At 35.6% G+C, this 19393-nt stretch overlaps 1 protein-coding gene across 1 annotated transcript in view; it reads right to left on the bottom strand.

Annotated features, from left to right (window-relative positions):
- The window catches only part of LOC150099034 (acidic leucine-rich nuclear phosphoprotein 32 family member A-like), a 140075-nt gene that overhangs the window by 37363 nt on the left and 83319 nt on the right, over positions 1-19393 (bottom strand). The window contains exon 5 of the mRNA XM_090404744.1: positions 8103-8198. Coding sequence (XP_090260870.1) covers positions 8103-8198 — 96 coding nt within the window. The remainder of the gene's footprint in view (positions 1-8102; positions 8199-19393) is intronic.

Below are 19393 nucleotides of genomic sequence, written 5' to 3'. Positions count from 1 at the left end.
TTGATCTTCTCGGTCCTTGCAGAGTTGCTGGTTATCTGGCTCAATACTGATCAACTTCAGTCGAAGATCGGCAAACACACAGCAAAACAATTTCTGTATTTTGTTTGAAATACAGAAATCGCTACTTCAAATAAAAATTTGAAGTAGCGATGAAAATCCTTTCTCACGAAGTTAGGTTGTAGAAAACTATGACAATTTTCAATGCTTCTTCAGTTAATTCACTTCTCACTGAAGGTGAGATCCAGAATAGAACCGAACCAAGATCACGGAACTGCATTTTAAGCCCACTGTCACTTGAAAGCTCAATTAACTGTTCTTTTTCAATAACAAAAGGTCATTCTTGTGACTAAGCCTGAAAGGGATCACGAACCCACAGAAATTTCTTATAAAAGTTATTCGGAAAATATGTTCTAAAATTTCTGTGTCAGTTTTGAGGGGGTCACAAACCCTTTCCATAAACTCAGAATCAACAAAAATATGGTATATTAAGTTGGGGAAGAATCTATCGCACTACTCTGAAACCTTTAGTCTCGACTCAGAATAAAGTAATTAAAATCTCAACTAGAAACAGATAAGGATATACAATGTGTGATAAATACACCATACTAAACATACTACCGCTTAGATATCATCATCATCAAATTCCTGCTATGTACCCTCAAGGGGTGTAACAGGATATGATAGTACTACATGAAAAATTTACATCATTATTAATTTTCTATCTACAATTTTCCTCCAAATCAGTCTGTTACTTGTCAAGACCCCAATATTATCAGATCTTATACTTCTATCGTCTAAGGCGCTTTGTACCGTATCAATCCACCTATATCTTGGTCTTCCTCTGGATTGTTTTGCTGCCAACCTGGCAAAGAACACTTGTTTTGCTAATCTTTCCTCGCCCATTCTGTTTAAGTGACCATACCACCTGAGATTAGCTCTGCTAACGCATTCTTGGCTGCTGACAATGTCAAGTTATTTCCTAATATAATCGTTTTTAATATGATATTGCCATTGATGCCATCTGTTCACGCCTATAATCTTTCTCAGGACTCTCATATCTCTGGTCTCTAGTCTTTGGTCAAGTGTTTTACTTCTGACCCAGATCTCAGATCCATAAGTTAAAACTGGTTTGAACACTGTCTTGTATACAGCTAATTTAGTGTTCCGACTAATTTCTCTCTTATTCCATATGAATTTATTCAATTGACTTCCCACCATACCAGCTTTGCTGATTTTGTTGTCTATTTCTATATTTAATTTACCATCTTCAGTAAAAATCGTGCCTCCTCCTTCTGCTTCTGCAGCTTCTCCCACTTAAGTGGGGTCACTGTTTGTAATGAGTCTCCTCCACACCTTCCTGTCTTGGGCTGTCACCACATGCAAGTTCTTCATCTTCAAGTCCTCTTTTACCAGCTCCCTCCATCTCTTCTTTTGCCGCCCACGCTTCCGCCTTCCTTGCACATCCATCTGCATGACCCTTCTTCCCACATATTCATCCTCCCTCCTCATCACATGACCAAACCATCTCAACCTTGCCTCCTGTATTTTCGCTCCTAAGTTCGTAACTTTCACTGTTCCCCTGACATTTCTCAGATGATACTTTCTGGTCACACCGCACATCCACCTAAACATTCTAATCTCTGCTACTTCCATCCTGCTGATGTTATTTTTCCTCACGGCTACAGTTTCTATAGCATATGTCATAGCTGGCCTCACTACTGTCCTATAAATTTTGCCTTTCAGATTGATTGGCACCCTCTTATCACATAACACTCCAGCCATCTCCCTCCAGTTCCTCCAACCCACTTGTATCCTGCATCCCACTTCCTTCTCAGCTCCTCCATATGCTTCCACTGTTGAACCTAAGTATCTAAAGTCTCTCACCTTCCTGATGACATTTCCTTCCAGCTCCAGATCTGTCTCCTGGCCGACTGCGCAACACATATACTCTGTCTTACTTCTGCTCAGTCTCATACCTCTCTCTTCCAGTACTTTTCTCTATCTTTCCAGTTTAGTTTCCGCTTCTTCTCTTGAATCTACACACAACAAGATGTCATCTGCATACAACATTGTCCAAGACACATCTTCTCTCACCTCCTCTGTTACCACCTCCATCACAATATTAAACAGAAACAGACTTAATGCTGACCCTTGATGCAAGCCAACTGTTACTTGAAAACTTTCTGTCTGTCCCAAACAGGTCCGAACATTTGTCTTCACATTTCTGTACATTTCCCGCACCAACCTGACATATTTCTCCAGCACCTTCTTCTCCCTCAGACACCTCCAGACTTCTTGCCTTGGCATTCTATCGTATGCTTTCTCCAGATCAATAAATACCAGATGTAGCTCCCTTTGTTTCTCTCGATATTTTTCCATCATCTGCCGTAACCCAAAGATAGCATCTTTGGGTTAATGCAGATGTTGTTGATCTACCAGGCATGAAGCCAAATTATTCCTTTGCAATCTCCACCTCCTTCCTCAATCTACCATCAAGAACCTTTTCTAGGATTTTCATAGTGTGGAACATCAACTTTATTCCTCTGTAATTTTTACAGAGGAATAAATCTTGTGCATCCACTTTACCCTTGTAGATGGGGGGACAAGAGTACTTTCCCTCCATTCCTTGGGTAAATTTTCCTGTTTGCAAACTTTCATGAACAAGTCCCACAGCAGGTCAATTCCCTCTTCCCCCAGTGCCTTCCATGCCTCCACTGGAATTCTGTTGGGGCCCACCGATTTTCCATTCCTCATCCTCTTCATGGCCTCCGTCACTTCCACTCTACTGATGTTCTGCACCATCCCCTCAGAAGACTGCCCATTTCCTCTGAGAGTCCTTGCATTTTCCTCATTCAAAAGTCCCTCAAAGTATATTTTCCATCTTTTTCTTATGTCCACATCCCTCCATAATACTCTTCCTTCTGCATCTTTGATCTGCCTAACATGTAAGAGGTCCTTTGCTGCTTTATTTCTACATTTCGCTAGAAAAATCGTGCCTAAACAGCTGAAATGTTTTATTTGTTCCACAGGTTGTCCATTCACAACACAGTTGACATTTTCAATGATTCTGCCTATTTTCATTGTCTTTGTCTTTTTATTGCTGACCTTCATATCATATCTATTACAACAGCTATTCAATTTAGTCAGAGAATCTTGCAGACTTGTAGTGGATTTATTTAGAAGTATAACATCATCCACATAAAACAAAGAGCTGACATTAACATCTCCAATTTTGATTTCATGTTTAATACCACTTTCCTTCATAATGTGATCCATATAGATAATGAATAACAGAGGGGATAATGTACATCCTTGTCTCACACCACATTTAACATTAAACCATCTTCCTGTACTTCCTTCAATTCTAACTGCTGACTTACAACTCAAATAAAGACTAAGTATTGCTTGATCTTCATATAATGCCCCATTGACACCATATAACTGCAGCGTATTGAATAGCTTCTCTCTTGGCACCTTGTCATATCTTTTCCAAATCGACAAAACTTAATACAGATCTTTGTTATATTCCCTTGCTTTCTCGACTATTTGTCGTAAAGTGAAGATCTGATCCTGATAGCTTCTATTTGGCCTGAATCCAGCTTGTTCTTCACCAAGCTTTTCTTCCACAATTCTTCTCAACTGTTTCTCTAGTATACTTGCATAGATCTTGCCAGGAACACACAGTAGGGAAATACCTCTGTAATTCTCACATGCAGTTTTATTTCCCTTTTTATATATGGGTATTATAAGAGCTCTACTCCAATCATCGGGAATTCGTCCCTCTGTCCAGGCCTTTCTGAACTATGCAGTGGAGCCACTGTAAGACTCTTATACCACCATACTTCAGCATTTCTGGTCGAATATCATCTACTCCTGCTGCCTTTCCACGTTTCAAGCCTTTGATGGCTTTTTCTACTTCAAGTATGGATATGTATTCCTGACTGCATTCCTGGTCAGTGTTTTTTTAGCATTTTGCTGTCATCACTGCTTGTTTCGTTTAGAAGTTTTTCAAAGTAATTACTCCATACTTCAAGGATATCTTTTTCTCCCATTTTCATGTCACCTTTATCATCTCTAACTCCTTTTACAGCACTCTTTCCTCCATTCCTAAGCTTCTTCAACAACTCAGAATATTTTGCCACCTTCTAGATGTTTATTTTCTATATTCTTGCCAAAGTCCTCCCATGACTTTTTTTAGCTAGTTTTACACAGTGTTTAGCATTCTTGCATTTGTCTCTATATTCTCTAAGAGCACAAGCTGACTTATTTGAGAGGAACTTTTGATATGCTTTCTTCTTTTCCTTCACTGCCTCTTTAACTTCCTGTGTCCAGCAGGGAGTTCTGATTTTTTTATCCTTACAGATAACCTCACCACATGCCTGCCTCTCTGGCAAAATCAATCAATGTTTTCTTCAGAGTTTGCCACTGAATCTCCAAGGTTTGATTCCTGTTCTCAAAGTCTTTCATTTTTTCTTCAATAATCTTTGTGTATTTTAGTCTACAGTTCACATCTGAGAGCTGCTCAACTTTTATTCACTTTAAAACTTTCTTACATGTTATTCTTTTCAATATGAAATTCAATTTTATCTTGCTCAAGACTAGATAGTGATCACTTCCAATTTCAAATCTTCTGTACACTCTGGTGTCCTGCACAAGGGAGAAAACATCACTATCAACAATAACATAGTCAATGAGACTTTTCTTATTCCTAGCCTCTTCTCTCCATGTGAATTTGTGCACATTTTTATATTGTAACATGGTGTTAGTAATAACCAGTCCATGTCCTGAGCAGAAATCCAACAGATATTTGCCATTATTATTAGCTTTGCTCTTTTCTCCAAATTTTCCCAAAATATTTTTGTATGTCTCACAATCATTTCCTACTCTGCTATTTAGATCCCCAACAAGGACAACTTTTCCTTTTTCATTGTGCCAGTTGCTTTTTCTAATGCCTCAAAAAATTCCTCCACTTCTACCTTAGTAGAACTTTCTTTGGGACCATAGGCACAAATAAGTCTCATTGTCCAGTTCCCCATTCTCATATTTGCCCACATTACTCTACTTGAGACTGACTGCCATTCAAGAAGATTAGTCTTGTATTTTGTGTTGAATACTATGGCTACTCCTTCTTTTCCTTGATTGTCATTGCCTGAATATAACATTTTGTATTTATTGCTCAGAAAGATCTCACCAGTTTTTGTGTTTTTTGTTTCAGTCACCCCTATTATGTCGATCTGGTACTTATCTAATTCCTCAGCAAGCTCCATTTCTTTGCCATTCAGGCTTCTTACGTTGATAGTACCGATCTTTAACTCTGGTGATGTTGAGTTGGTGTTTGTTTTCAGATTTGTTCCAGTAGCTGACTTTGATGTTTGCCCTGGTTCCCTGGCGAAAACAACAGGGGCCTTGTTTAACCGGGCGACGCCCCAGCCGGCATGAAATTTTGTCATGTCGTACCATCATTTTTAATTTTGGTTTAACCAATAAGAATACAATTTGGTTGGCTAAATCCCAAATTGCCAGCACATCCTCGTTCATTCAGTATCCAAGTAGATACCCAACAGGGTGCACCACGAGAAGGTGAGGATTGGACATTAGGTCAGAAGCCCTGGTCGGTTCTCCGCATTCCTTTAAAGGCTATGTGGAGGTCTCCTCTCAGTTATACAGCTTTGACCCTTAAGCACACGCTTAGATATTTATACGTATATAGGGTACTATTATTCATAAAAAACGACAACGAATACGTTAATATCAAACAAGATACTTTCCTTAGTAGACATTAGTGCCTAAAATATTTAGTTTCAAAAGCAAATAAAGAAGCAATACACAAACATTATACTTATTTAGTGCCAAAAGTATTCAACACACTACTTTTAACAATAAGAAATGAAACTAACCCAAACAAATACAAAACTCTAATCAAAGAGTATTTATTTTCACACAGAAATGAGGAAGCTCTGTTCAAAATAACTGTATAAATTATTGGTTTTTAGCATATCTGTATTCAAAGATCCAGTCTTATGTGTAAAACGTAAAATTTAAATGCTATTGAACTGTTTTGTTTTATTTTGTTCCTAATCAATTGTTATGCAACTTTCTCTGTATGATGAAATTTTATTTTATCTGCAATTTTATTATGTAATTATATTATAATAATATGTATGTTATATGAATGTACATGTGTATATAATGAAAATGCATTACACGAATTTTTGTAACTTTATGCATATCGTAACCTGGATGAGCTGTTGCCCTTAATTAACAGCTGATTGTTCAACATATTGTACTATTATAGGAAGCTTATAAATAAAATCGGTAATAATAATAATATCATTTTCCACTAAGGATTTCAGTGTTGGAAAAGGTGCAAATTGTCAGTCTTTTACATAACTAATCCATTACACCAGTTTTATCTCTAATGTCTTTATTTTGTTGTAAGCATCAAGAAGAGTTGAACAATTTCCCTGAAGTGAGAGATTTAGTTCATTTAATTTCTAAAAAATGTCTGAAAGATAGTAGAGTAGTGTTGATAACCATGCTTTGTCAACAAGGAGTGAGGAAAATCAGAATTACAAACAATAAAATTTTGTGCCTTAATTGAAATAACCTTGTTAGTACTTTGCCCCTGGAAAGCCAGAGAATTTCAGAATGAAGCAAAAAGTTATATACACCTAAACCTCTTTTTATGCGATATACATTCCTAAAAATTACCCGTAAAAAGAGCTACTGACTCCATAGAAAAAGTGAAGATTGGTTCCAAACCTGAAATATAAGCAAAATAATGAAAAAAAGCAATCATTAAATTCGTTAGGATCATAAGATTTTTATTTACATTTCATGGAGAACACACATACATATAATGAATTTTAATAACTTTAAAAAAAAAAAACAATTTCAGTTATTTGGTAAGGATTCTATTAAAAAATTATGTTATTCATTATCAGTTTCCGACAATAAACATGAAAGCTTTCATTTTCGTGAGACTTGAATATCACTAGAACTACTAGATATGGTATTATCATCATTGACTTCCCCCAAGTAGAATGTTCATGGAATGAACATTCTGCTGCTATTTGTTGTTTTTTTAAGTATCCATTTTATTTCAATATTTCAATTACTTATTCAATTTTAATTTTTGTTTGAATAATTAAAATATATCTTTAATTTAAGTCTGCCTGCAGACCACCTGTCCCATCATTGTGGACCATAGGTTGAGAAACACTGCTCTAGAAGGACAAAAAAATAATCCTGTGAACTGTGTTATTATAAATGCTACTAAAACAGCCCTGCTCTAGAATTCTGAGATTTGTTGCATTTAAAGAGGTTAATAAATATAAATTGTCGTGAAATTATATTTATTAAATTTATTCAAAGTTTTAGACATACCTATTTTTTTTGGAGATGAAGAAAATGTTACATTTAATATGGAATATGAAACTGCAAAGACAGTATTAGATTTGGAACAGCATAAAAACATGGCCATAAAATGGATAAAATGAAATGGCAAGAAAAAATAAAAAATAAGATTGCCTCAAAAATTAGATTTAAGAAAAAAGAGGTAGAAAAATTATAAACCTGTAAGAATGAATGGAAAACCAGCATATGATGGTATGCTGTCATACAGATGTCACAGTATGCGAAAATTGGCTGTGGTTATATGAATAAGGTTAAGTTGAAATGGGTTAGTTTGAGAGAAAGTAAGGTTATGGAACATGAAAATTGATGTACAGGTATGATGTGTCAAAAGTGTAGCCTGGCAATTTCTTTAATATGCTTATGTTTGTAAAGATTGCTCTGTATAATCCACATTATGTTTCATGAATGACAACTTTTTAATTTAGGTACTTAAATGTACCAAATGAGGTTAGATGAACCTGAGAGCAGTTATTTCCACAATTACTAAAGAAAATTATCTGTATATGTAGAGGAAAGCATACCCCATACATCTCAATTGAAAGCAAAAAAGTGTAGCAAGTCAGATATGTGATCAACATGAGTTATAATCTCAGTATAATTTTACTGAAAACTGCTGTTTAGTGAGAATAAAACTATCCCTTCAATGAAAAGAAATTTACAGTAGATTAAAATATTACACACTATACCTCCATCTTCATCCTCATCTTCATCTTCACTTTCACCTTCCCCATCTAGATCATTTTCATCCTCTTCATCCTCATCCTCATCTTCTTCTTCATTTCCTTCAAAATTAAATCAAAATATGTATTCCATAATCAAGGTAAGCCAAAGTTATTGCCTTAAATATCTTGCAATCCTGTATCTATGCTTCATTTTAACAGCAATTCACAAAATTAAGAAATAAGTCCTCATCTTGTTATGTATGATTTAAGTATAACTTATAATACAGTGGATAGCTTTGCAATAAGCTAATGCCCTTCAGAATAATACTGTACTGTTGGCGATTTGTACTTTTAGTAAGTTGTTATATTAACGAGTTGAACATAATGAACTTTGGTTTTCACAAAAGAAAATGTCTGGAGTAAACGAGCATTAAGAATATGAAATAAAAACGGAACAAATTTTATGTCTAAATATGTAAATAATTCATCATAATTAATACCTATCAATGCCAAAAACATAACTATAGGATTATATCAATACTTTATATATGGTTTGTTTGGAGTTTACAGGTGCAGTGACAGCAATTGTCATGCTGACCAATATGAAGTTTAGAGCAGTATACTATACCTAAAAACATCAATAAATAAATAGCATCGTATGTAAAAAGAAATCTGTTATTTGATGCATTCCTTTTACATACAGTTTATGTATAAAATTTATAACAAAACAACTGAGTGAAAAAATAAAAGGATACATAAAAAGGGAATATAAGAAACACCCTAAGTATGTATGACACAGGGTATTAGAAAAATCAGAATATATACATAATATACCATACTACACAATTATAAACATCAAAGCTCAGTAGAAATTTAACTATGAAATGAAGATTTGAAGAATCAGATAAAATCTGCATGTGTGCAGGGCACAGACTGATTATAAATAACAAATGGTAACTGCTCATTGAAAAATTTTCAATGAGGGCAGTCTAATTCAATGTGAATTAGACTGGTACCATAGAACTCACACATAGGCATTCATCAATTCCTCAACAGAAAAGAATGAGTAAGATGACCATGACCTGTGCAGAGTTGAGCAATAATAAATTCCACCTTATGGTCCATGCATAGACTAGACTGCCACAAGGTCTTTTCAGGCTTGATTTGATGAAACCTGCTGGTTTCATTGAATGCATGAAGTTAGGATAAGTGTCTTCTAATCTTATGATCCTTCAACAGTGTAAGCAGAAAATAGTAGTACATGAAGATTTTGAAGCTATATGGTGTGAAAGTGAGATCAAAAGAATACTATATATCTAATAGGATATTGTTGTAGGCCAGGGAATGTGGAACACTGATTATGAAATGTTTAGACAAATTAATTGGGCAAGTAAATGGAAGCAACGGGAGATTTTAATTATAAATTGGAAAGAACAAAATAGAGTATGGAAAGAAGTAAAGTGAATTTGTTGAGTTTCTGCAGGATATCTAAAGCAGAATGCAATGGAGGTAACATGAGGTTTCAGCATTGGATTTGATATCCTCACAGGATGTGGTTGTGAATGAGGTACTTGTTTAGTCAAACAGGAAAAAGTTATCACCAAGATGCGAAACTAAAAAACGAGTAATTATGAAAAGTTCTGTAGTCTGCTTCCATCAATACATAATCATAGTTGTTAAATTGTGCATAAAAGCTGTTGACAGTGCATAGGAAATAAGGTAGTATCTAACGAAAGCAAATCAAGTGTTACACAGAAATAACTAAAGAAGTGAGATGAACAGTGAAATCAAGCAAGCAGTGTTACAAACGTTATGGAGGAGGCACAAGACAGTTTGTAGTGAACAGATGCATAAAGAATATAAATTGTTGTTCAGAAAAGTGACAAGCATCGTTTAAAAAAAAAAAGAATATCAAAGGAGGGCCAATTGGTTAATTCAATGGAATTTTTCTGCTATGTGGCAAGCAAGAGGAAAAATAATTACGGCAGATTGATGCTGGTAGCAGAGTAACTAGCAAATGGTAGAGGAATTATTTAATGAACAATTCACCAGCGTATATCATACTGGTGTAAATGATGTTGTGTAACATGTAAATGAGAGGTGAGAATTAGAATTAAAGGTAAAACCACCATCAGGTGTATCAAGAGTTGCTTGGGTTAGATGTTCATATGGCTATGGCAATGGATGACATATCACCATGTATTTTTAAAGAATGTGAAAAATAGTCTTGAGAACAAAAGTTTCCAACTATAGACGGGTCTGTATATCTGGAGTTGTGATTAGTGTTTGGAAAAATTGGTTACAAATAGATTGGGTTGATGGATACAAGATTCTCTGCAATGGTTAGCATGGATTTGTGAATGGCAGTCTTGTTTTAGTAATCTTACGTTTTATTCAAGTTGACAAACGTGTTGGATAAGGAAGATTCATATAGTGATTTTTTTTTGACTTTGCAAAGGCATTTGATAGGTTACCATATGACAAATTAGGGTATAAACTGAAGAAGATGGGATCAGATAATTGACTGATTAGATGGGTTGAAGGTTGGCTTTCTGAAAGACACCAGCAGAATGCCTCAGTTCTGTTCTTTGGTCACTACTATTAAACTTATTTGTTAATGATATTTCATGTATCAATCCACAATTCAATCATTGAGGATCTTCAAATGTTTGCTGATGATCTACAGGTAGTTTTAATAAAAAAAATGCAATGCACTCTGAGGTACAGATATATAAGGATGCATATTATATTGGTTGAGTTTTACACTTCAGGAATTATATTATAAGCATTGCAAAGATGATGTGCACTGCACATCATATTGTTGCTATGATAAAAAGTAGATTGGCATATAGGGATAAGGAGGTGCCTCTATATAAGGTAATGGTCTGACCTCACATGGACTATTGTGCGTAAATTTGGCCACCCAGTTTTCATTGTGATGTGGAAACACCAGAGAGGATCCAAAATCAAATAACCGAAGTAATATCAAGACTCTGGAGTGTAAGTTGTGAAGAGCATTTGAGGGAGCGTGGATTACAAACTTGGGTGGACAGGTGGAAAGAGGAGATATGATAGAGACCGTGTTTAGAGATTCTGCCAGAAGCAATCAACACGCACACACACCCTTCTCCACCATATAAAAATATGGTGGAGAAGGGTGTGTGTGTGTGTGTGTGTGTGTGGAGTAGAATTTATGTGGAGAGTTGGTGAGTGGAATGTGTTAGATCCTGAATGAAGGAATCTTGCAAAGAAATCATTCATTCAGAATCCAACCTATTAAACTTACAAAAAAAGAGAAATACCTGCACATCAGCTAAAATTAAAAGTGAAACTTCTTCACTTTATGTATAAATTTCCTTATATTCCATGTACTTTAATCTTTTCATCACTACCAGAATTAAATTAGAGAATGTATTAAAGGAAGAATTTTGTTAATATTAATTTTAAGCCTCACTTAAGCTGTATAGATTAACTGTGAGTCACCAGATAGTTACTAAGTAATGATTCTTAGAAAGTATACAAGACACATGTCCAGTGTAACGCTGGCGGCAGTAGCTTAAACTGAATGTACGTTGCCGCGTATTCCATGAATCCAGGAGCATAACAGCGTCAGGAAAAAGCAAGGGATGAACCCAAGGGGTAAAAAGATATGGGCCGTGTGAAAAGAAAAAAGGGCGCTCTATCGAAGAATATAAGCGGACAAGTACTGTATCGAAGGATCTGTCTCTTGTCATATCATTTTCCTGTTTGGTGGCTCGGAAGTTAGCGTAAAGGGGGGAAATGAAGCCTCTGTGCTAAGATAGGATGTCGGATGGCAGGCTTTGAGATTGGAGGATTCTATGCAGAGCTGAAGGTAAAACTTCCAATCCTAGCAGAATCAAGCCATCGCTGAAAAGTCCCATCGAAATGTTCCTAAAATGCAGAGATTGAGTCTGTCTTCGGCAGAAATAATGAAGATACCATCACCCCTATGTTGTCGTATGGATAGCCAATAGACAAGAAGTAACCAGATGTACATGTGGTGCTGAAAGACGTGGAAAAAGTTCAGTAAGGTAAAATCACTCTATTTTGTGTATAAAATTCATTAGAAGAGAGAAGATTGTTTGTGAATGAAAAAATTAAGAACAGTACTCTAAAGAACTTTGTGGACAGTCTCTAATTAGAAAGTTAACCTCCTTTGAGAGTAAGAATTGTTTAGAAGAGATCTTTGTATTGCATGTAATAGGATTAACTTAATGAGATTAGAATTGTGGATTTTAGTAACTGAGTAATATTAGAATGTTTGTTTATATTGTTTTATGAATAGCATTGCAGAAAGGAATTTAGCTTAACTTCATATAATTTGCTATCTATTCCAATATGCAGTTACTGTGTTTCGCATGCTTTATGGGGAAGTGTAAATAGATTCCAGGTTCATTATGGCTGGTTGCATGAGCAATCAGTGTAGAGAACAGGCAGATGGTAAAAGTTTGAGAAATGAGCTGACCAGCTACAACAGCCTCATTTTCAATAAACTCTCAACCATCTTAGATTTAGTTTAGAATATGTTAACCTCTTAATTCAAGTTTTAATTAGTATTGAGTCATAATTGAGTGTATGAAATTTTGTATTCTGTTTAGATATTCCAATAAACATGTCATATTTGCCTAAACCTGAGTCATGCCTGATTACGATTTCCAAACTACCACTTATAAAAATAGAACCTATTTTGGCGGGAAGGAATTAGGAAGTGTATATAATTATAGATTTAGATCACGACTGCAATAAAATTATCTGAATCTATACGGCAGTGTTAAAGATCACTGTGTAAGAACGTCTCAGAATCTAGTATTGTCTCTCTGAGTAAGGATCCTTTTCTGCTATAGGATAATGGCTGGCGCAGTGAAATATAAATTCGCCAGTATCCAAAGAGGAAACAATCCTAGATATATGTATAATAGGCCTGATATCTGAAGAAGTAAAATAGCGATAGAAAGATAGAATAGATATACATATAAAACAGAAAATATAGAGAAAGCAACAACATAACAATAGAGCAGCTGGTAGGATTTTAATGAGAAAGGAAGTAATCCAAGTAACAACTAATTAAGTATAAAATATATATATATATATATATATATATAAATAGATTTAACAAATGCATTGCCAGAACGCATTGTGAATGTGGGGAAGTGTAAATAGATTCCAGGTTCATTATGGCTGGTTGCATGAGTAATCGGTGTAGAGAACAGGCAGATGGTAAAAGTTTGAGAAATGAGCTGACCAGCTACAACAGCCTCATTTTCCATAAACTCTCAACCAGCCGAAGTGGAGAAAATACTCAGACCACCTTAGTATTTTCTGGATCAAAAACATGAGTGGCATTCTGCATTTTATCATATAATTATCCTTCTCTGCCATTCATCTTTTAATGGCAGTTGTGGAGCCATTAAGGGATGAATTTTAACAGAGCAACAACCCTTTGTATCATTTGGTTTAGAGCATACTGTTTAATTTGGAATTTTGTTCATTGTCATTCAAAACTTTAGCTTTATGTTGTTCAATTTATTTATTGCATCTATTTCCAAAGATAACAATTTGTGTGTGTGAAAATAATCTATTCTAAAATATAATAAGAGATTAGCCTTATTTCTCAAATCATTGCAATGGAAGAAGACGATTTATGTTTTCATTTTACTGACAATATTTTCAAATGCTGTATATTGAAAAAACTATGGAACTTTTCTCACTCGCAAAATACCATTATACAGATAGTCCTGCTACAGTTTTAGAAGCAAGTTTGTTATTATGAATAGCAAACTATATTAAATTGCAGTACTTGCTTTATGATATCCATCTAATTTACTAATGGATCTAGAAACATTCCATACAAAAGACACACACACTTTATTTTTTAACTACCTGATTCTCATTTAGCAGAATCATTTTGATATATCACCAAAAGTGAGTCGTTATAATTTTTTTTTTTTTATACTCTTAAAGAGAAGCATATACAGTTCAGCAATATTGTGAGGTGGTGGGATAGACAAGAGATAAGGTACTTTTCTTTAAACACTTGCCTTCTCGGCATAAGAGGATTTACTACTATATGTTGTCCCCATTTTTGTAGTGCTGTTTGGAAAAAGTCAACGAATACCAAAGTGTAAGGAACAAACAGTCATGGCACCCACCTTAATAAGATTTAGGACCTCCTTTCACTGTGATAACTACAGCAATCCTACAATAGCAATCAATGGGAATTTTGTTCCATTCTTCCTATAGGTATGTAATTAGGACTGCGACTGTTGTGGGACAGATGTTTCTTAACCTCACGTGACACTCCAGTTCATCCCAGAGATGTTCAATAGGATTAAGATCAGGACTCTGTGGAAGTCAGTCAAGTGTGATGACATTCATGTTCACAAACCATGCAGTTAAAGCAGCAGTCTTATGACATGGTGCACTGTCTTGCTGAAAGAGACAATGGTTATTTCTGATGAACCACCATCAAGAAGGAAGCATTGCATTGTCCAGAATGTTCCAATACCTTTTGGAGTTCAATGTTCATAGCACCACAAACAGATCCAAGGCCAAACCATAAAAAAAGAGGACCATACCACCATCTCTAAATTTCAGAGTTGGATTGTGCACTCTGGTAAGAGACGTTCACTTTGCATCTACTCAGTAAAGGGTGTCGTGTGATCCCTTGCTCCATAACACAGCTTTCTAAGTTTCCACGTCCCACTGTACAAGCTTTTTGCACCAATGAAGATAGCACTGCATTTTGGTTCAGCTGTGAGATTTGCATATTGCAGTCCTACCATGGAAGTCCATGTTATGAGCCTTCATTCTGAATGTTTTTGTGCAGATTCAGGTTTCACTTGATGTAGGGAACTCCAAATTCAATGTGTTACCCAACAAATAGTAGTTTTCACATATTATCCTTCATAGCACCATACGATCATGTTTTGAGTGTGATGGGTTATCCACTGCAGTTAGCACTTGCATTTAACTCCCTGTGATTCCATCTCAATATGGTATCACTGGCTGTTGACCTGGGATGGTCCCTCTTTGTCAAACAGATAGTTCTGCAACATGGAAAATAACAACTCTTTTAAATTCAGTCAGTTCCCTTCTCACAGCTATTCACCCAAACACAGTTGCACTGACTTGTGAGCATCATATCCCTCTTTACATGGCATGATGTACCTTGTCTGCAGGGTGTGGGTATTGACTTTTTTTTCCAAAGTAGTGTATACCGTCTCTTTGCTTCCTGACAGAGAATGTTCTATTCAGTTGCACTTTTTGTGCCTCCTCTTTATCCTTACAATCTGTGGCATGCTGAGGAGCAAGCTGGGTAATTTCCAGTACAATTGAGGCATTTCAGTGTTTTGTACTTAGTCTTTGTTCCAATGATCTTTACTGCCACACTAGGCACAGATGGCTGAGCAAGACAATACTTCCAGCATTTAAAGTAGCACAAAAAGTATTCAGGATGATGCAAACCTAACTGGGAAGCTAAGATACTTTTCCAGATTTTGAAAGCAAGTTAAGTTATGCTATGTAAAATGTGATGATATTCCTGGTGGGAATATCATCACATGTGAAACTAGGGACTAGGTGGAACTAGGGAACCAAATTGTTAAATTATAGTGTTCGTGGCACATTCAAGTGATTTTACCAGTCACTTGGATGTGCACTACCAATCTGAATTTTCTTCTTTAAAAATGTTCTTTTCCACAATAATTTCATATTACAGAGCAGGACCATCTTTGGCATCTAAAGTTAAGTGGGATTAAAACAAACTCATGGGGAGGTGAGAAACCAATGCCTCTTTTTCGTAAATTTGATTCAAGCACACACAGCAGAAAATTTAATATACTAAGTGGACAGTAGTGGTCCAGTTCTGGAACAGTGAATGGTGCTACAACTGATCACAGGACTAGAGAACAATTCAAAATGACAGTCATTGATGAATTTGGCATGTTATGATTAACTTCCTTACTGCAGAAGACTAGTCCAATTGAAATTCATACCTTCTGAAAATGTGTAGTGAGACAATACTATTAATTGTGAGCTGAATTACACTGGGTCGGGCACTTTACAACAATGCAGATGGCAATGAATTAAAAAGGAGTGCATGAAGGATGCTGGGGGTTGGCATATGCATCTCCCTCAATAGTAGTAAGTTTGCAAAATTACAATGCTTGCAAAAGATGTAGGATTAATCCATGTAAAAGCCATTGTCAAATTATATTTTCTGATATAAAAAATCTGAGGCATTACTTTTGAATTGTCCTCTCATATAGCAATTAAAAGCTAACATTTGTGCATATGTTCACTGATATTCTCTGGATGAAATGTTTGCTTTACCTTACCAATCACTTGAATGTGCCACATCAATCTGAATTTTCTTCTTTTCCACAATAACTTTCTGAATAGCCATCCTGCCTTTCACAGAATTCTTTTTTACTATAGCAAGCTTTACTTTTCTATTTACACAAATCAAGCTAGAAGAGATACTCTGTACACATGATATCACCTACAATCTCTCTAATTATTCACATAACTTTCAGAATAAGATATCTTAACACACTCCAAAGACTCTTCCTTATTTACAATATTTCAAGTATAATGCAGATGTTGTTTGTCCACCAGACAATTCCAATCACAACCCAGTGCTATTTTCTTCCATGGAGAAAGGTTTATATCACTCATTCATATGACAAAAAATTCATATTTATTTACAGGTACAACTATTCATGCATTGATAACGAAGCAGCAGCAGTATGATTGCTTTATGGTAGTTTAGCCTATACACTAAGGAATAAATAGTTATATAATTTTTATTTCATGCTAATTAATTTAACTAATTTTATGCAGTTACGATTTAACACTGCATCTTTATATTTGTTTACATTTCTCGACTGAAATATCTAAGTGTTTGTGTGCATAAGTTTTGATAGATATTTTAACTTTTTATAAATAGATTTTTGGGGTGCTTAAGGGTCAAAGCTGTATAACTGAAAAGAGACTACCACATAGCCTTTAAAGGAATGCAGAGAACCGACCAGGGCTTCGGACCTAATGTCCAATCCTCACCTTCTCGTGGTGCATCCTGTTCTATATCTGCTTGGACACTGAACGAACGAGGATGGGCTGACAATTTGGGATTTAGCCGACCAAATTGTATTCTTATTGGTTAAACCAACCCCGTTGTTTTCGCCAAGGAACCAGGGCTAATAGCAAAAAGTCAGCTACTGGAATAAATCTGAAAACAAACCGCAACTCAACATCACTAGAGTTACAGATTGGTACTATCAACACAAGAAGCCTGAATGGAAAAGAAATGGAGCTAGCTGAGGAATTAGATAAGTACCACATCGACATAAAATGGGTGACTGAAACAAAAAACACAAAAACTGGTGAGATCTTTCTGACCAATAAATACAAAATGTTATATTCAGGCAATGACAATCAAGGAAAAGAAGGAGTAGCCAGAGTATTCAACAAAAAAAACAAAGCTCATCTTCTTGAATGGCAGTCAGTCTCAAGTAGAGTAATGTGAGCAAATATGAGAATGGGGGAACTGGACAATGAGACTTATTTGTGCCTATGGTCCCACAGAAGGTTCTAATAAGGTAGAAGTGGAGGAATTTTTTGAGGCTTTAGAAAAATCAACTGACACAATGAAAAAGGAAAAGTTGGTCCTTGTTGGTGATCTAAATAGCAGAGTAGGAAATGATTGTGAGACATACAAAAATATTTTGGGAAAATTTGGAGAAAAGAGCAAAGCTAATAATAATGGCAAATATCTGTTGGATTTCTGCTCAAGACATGAACTGGTTATTACTAACACCACGTTCCAACATAAAAATGTGCACATATTCACATGGAGAGAAGAGGCTAGGAATAAGAAAAGTCTCATTGACTATGCTATTGTTAATACTGATGTTTTCTCGCTGGTGCAAGATACCAGAGTGTACAGAGGATTTGAAATTGGAAGCGATCACTATTTAGTCTTGAGCAGGATAAAATTGAATATCATATTGACAAGAATAACATGTAAGAAAGTTTTAAAGCGAATAAAAGTTGAGCAGCTCTCAGATGTGAACTGTAGACTAAAATACACAAAGATTATTGAAGAAAAATGAAAGAGTTTGAGAACAGGAATCAAACCTTGGAGATTCAGTGGCAAACTCTGAAGAAAACATTGATTGATTTTGCCAGAGAGGCAGGCATGTGGTGAGGTTGTCTGCAAAGATAAAAAAAATCAGAACTCCCTGGTGGACACAGGAAGTTAAAGAGGCAGTGAAGGAAAAGAAGAAAGCATATCAAAAGTTCCCATCAAATAAGTCAGCTTGTGCTCTTAGAGAATACATAGTCAAATGCAAGAATGCTAAACACTAGGTAAAACTAGCTAAACAAAAGTCATGGGAGGACTTTGGCAAGAATATAGAAAATAAACATCTAGAAGGTGGCAAAATATTCTGAGTTGTTGAAGAAACTTAGGAATGGAGAAAAGACTGCTGTAAAAGGAGAGAGATGATAAAGGTGACATGAAAATGGGAGAAAAAGATATTCTTGACGTATGGAGTAATTACTTTGAAAAACTGCTAAATGAAACAAGCAGTGATGACAGCACAGTGGTAAAAAACACTGACTAGGCATGCAGTCAGGAATACATATCCATACTTGAAGTAGAAAAAGCCACCAAAGACTTGAAATGTGGAAAGACAGCAGGAGTTGATGATATTCAACCAGAAATACTGAAGTATGGTGCAGAGTCTTACAGTGGCTCCACTGAATAGTTCAGAAAGCCTGGACAGAGGGACGCATTCCTGATGATTGGAGTAGAGCTCTCATAGTACCCATATATAAAAAGGGAAATAAAACCGAATGTGAGAATTACTGAGGTATTTCCCTACTGAGTGTTCCTGGCAAGATCTATACAACTATACTTGAGAAACGGTTGAGAAGAATTGTGGAAGAAAAGCTTGGTGAAGAACAAGCTGGATTCAGGCCAAATAGAGGCTGTCAGGATCAGATCTTCATTTTACGACAAACAGTTGAGAAAGCAGAGGAATATAACAGATCTGTATTTAAGTTTTGTCAATTTGGAAAAGGCATATGACAAGGTGCCAAGAGAGAAGCTATTCAATACGCTACAGTTATATGGTGTCAATGATACATTATATCAAGCAATACTTAGTCTTTATTTGAGTTGTAAGTCAGCAGTTAGAATTGAAGTACAGGAAGAAGGTTTAATGTTAAATGTGGTGTGAGACAAGGATGTACATTATCCCATCTGTTATTCATTATCTATATGGATCACA

The sequence above is a fragment of the Typopeltis vanoorti genome, chromosome 15, assembly GCF_054136105.1.
Source record: "Typopeltis vanoorti isolate ZY-2024b chromosome 15, IOZ_Tvanoo_1.0, whole genome shotgun sequence".
In the NCBI taxonomy this organism is placed as follows: Eukaryota; Metazoa; Arthropoda; class Arachnida; order Uropygi; family Thelyphonidae; genus Typopeltis; species Typopeltis vanoorti.
This window is presented reverse-complemented; position numbering and strand designations above follow the sequence as displayed.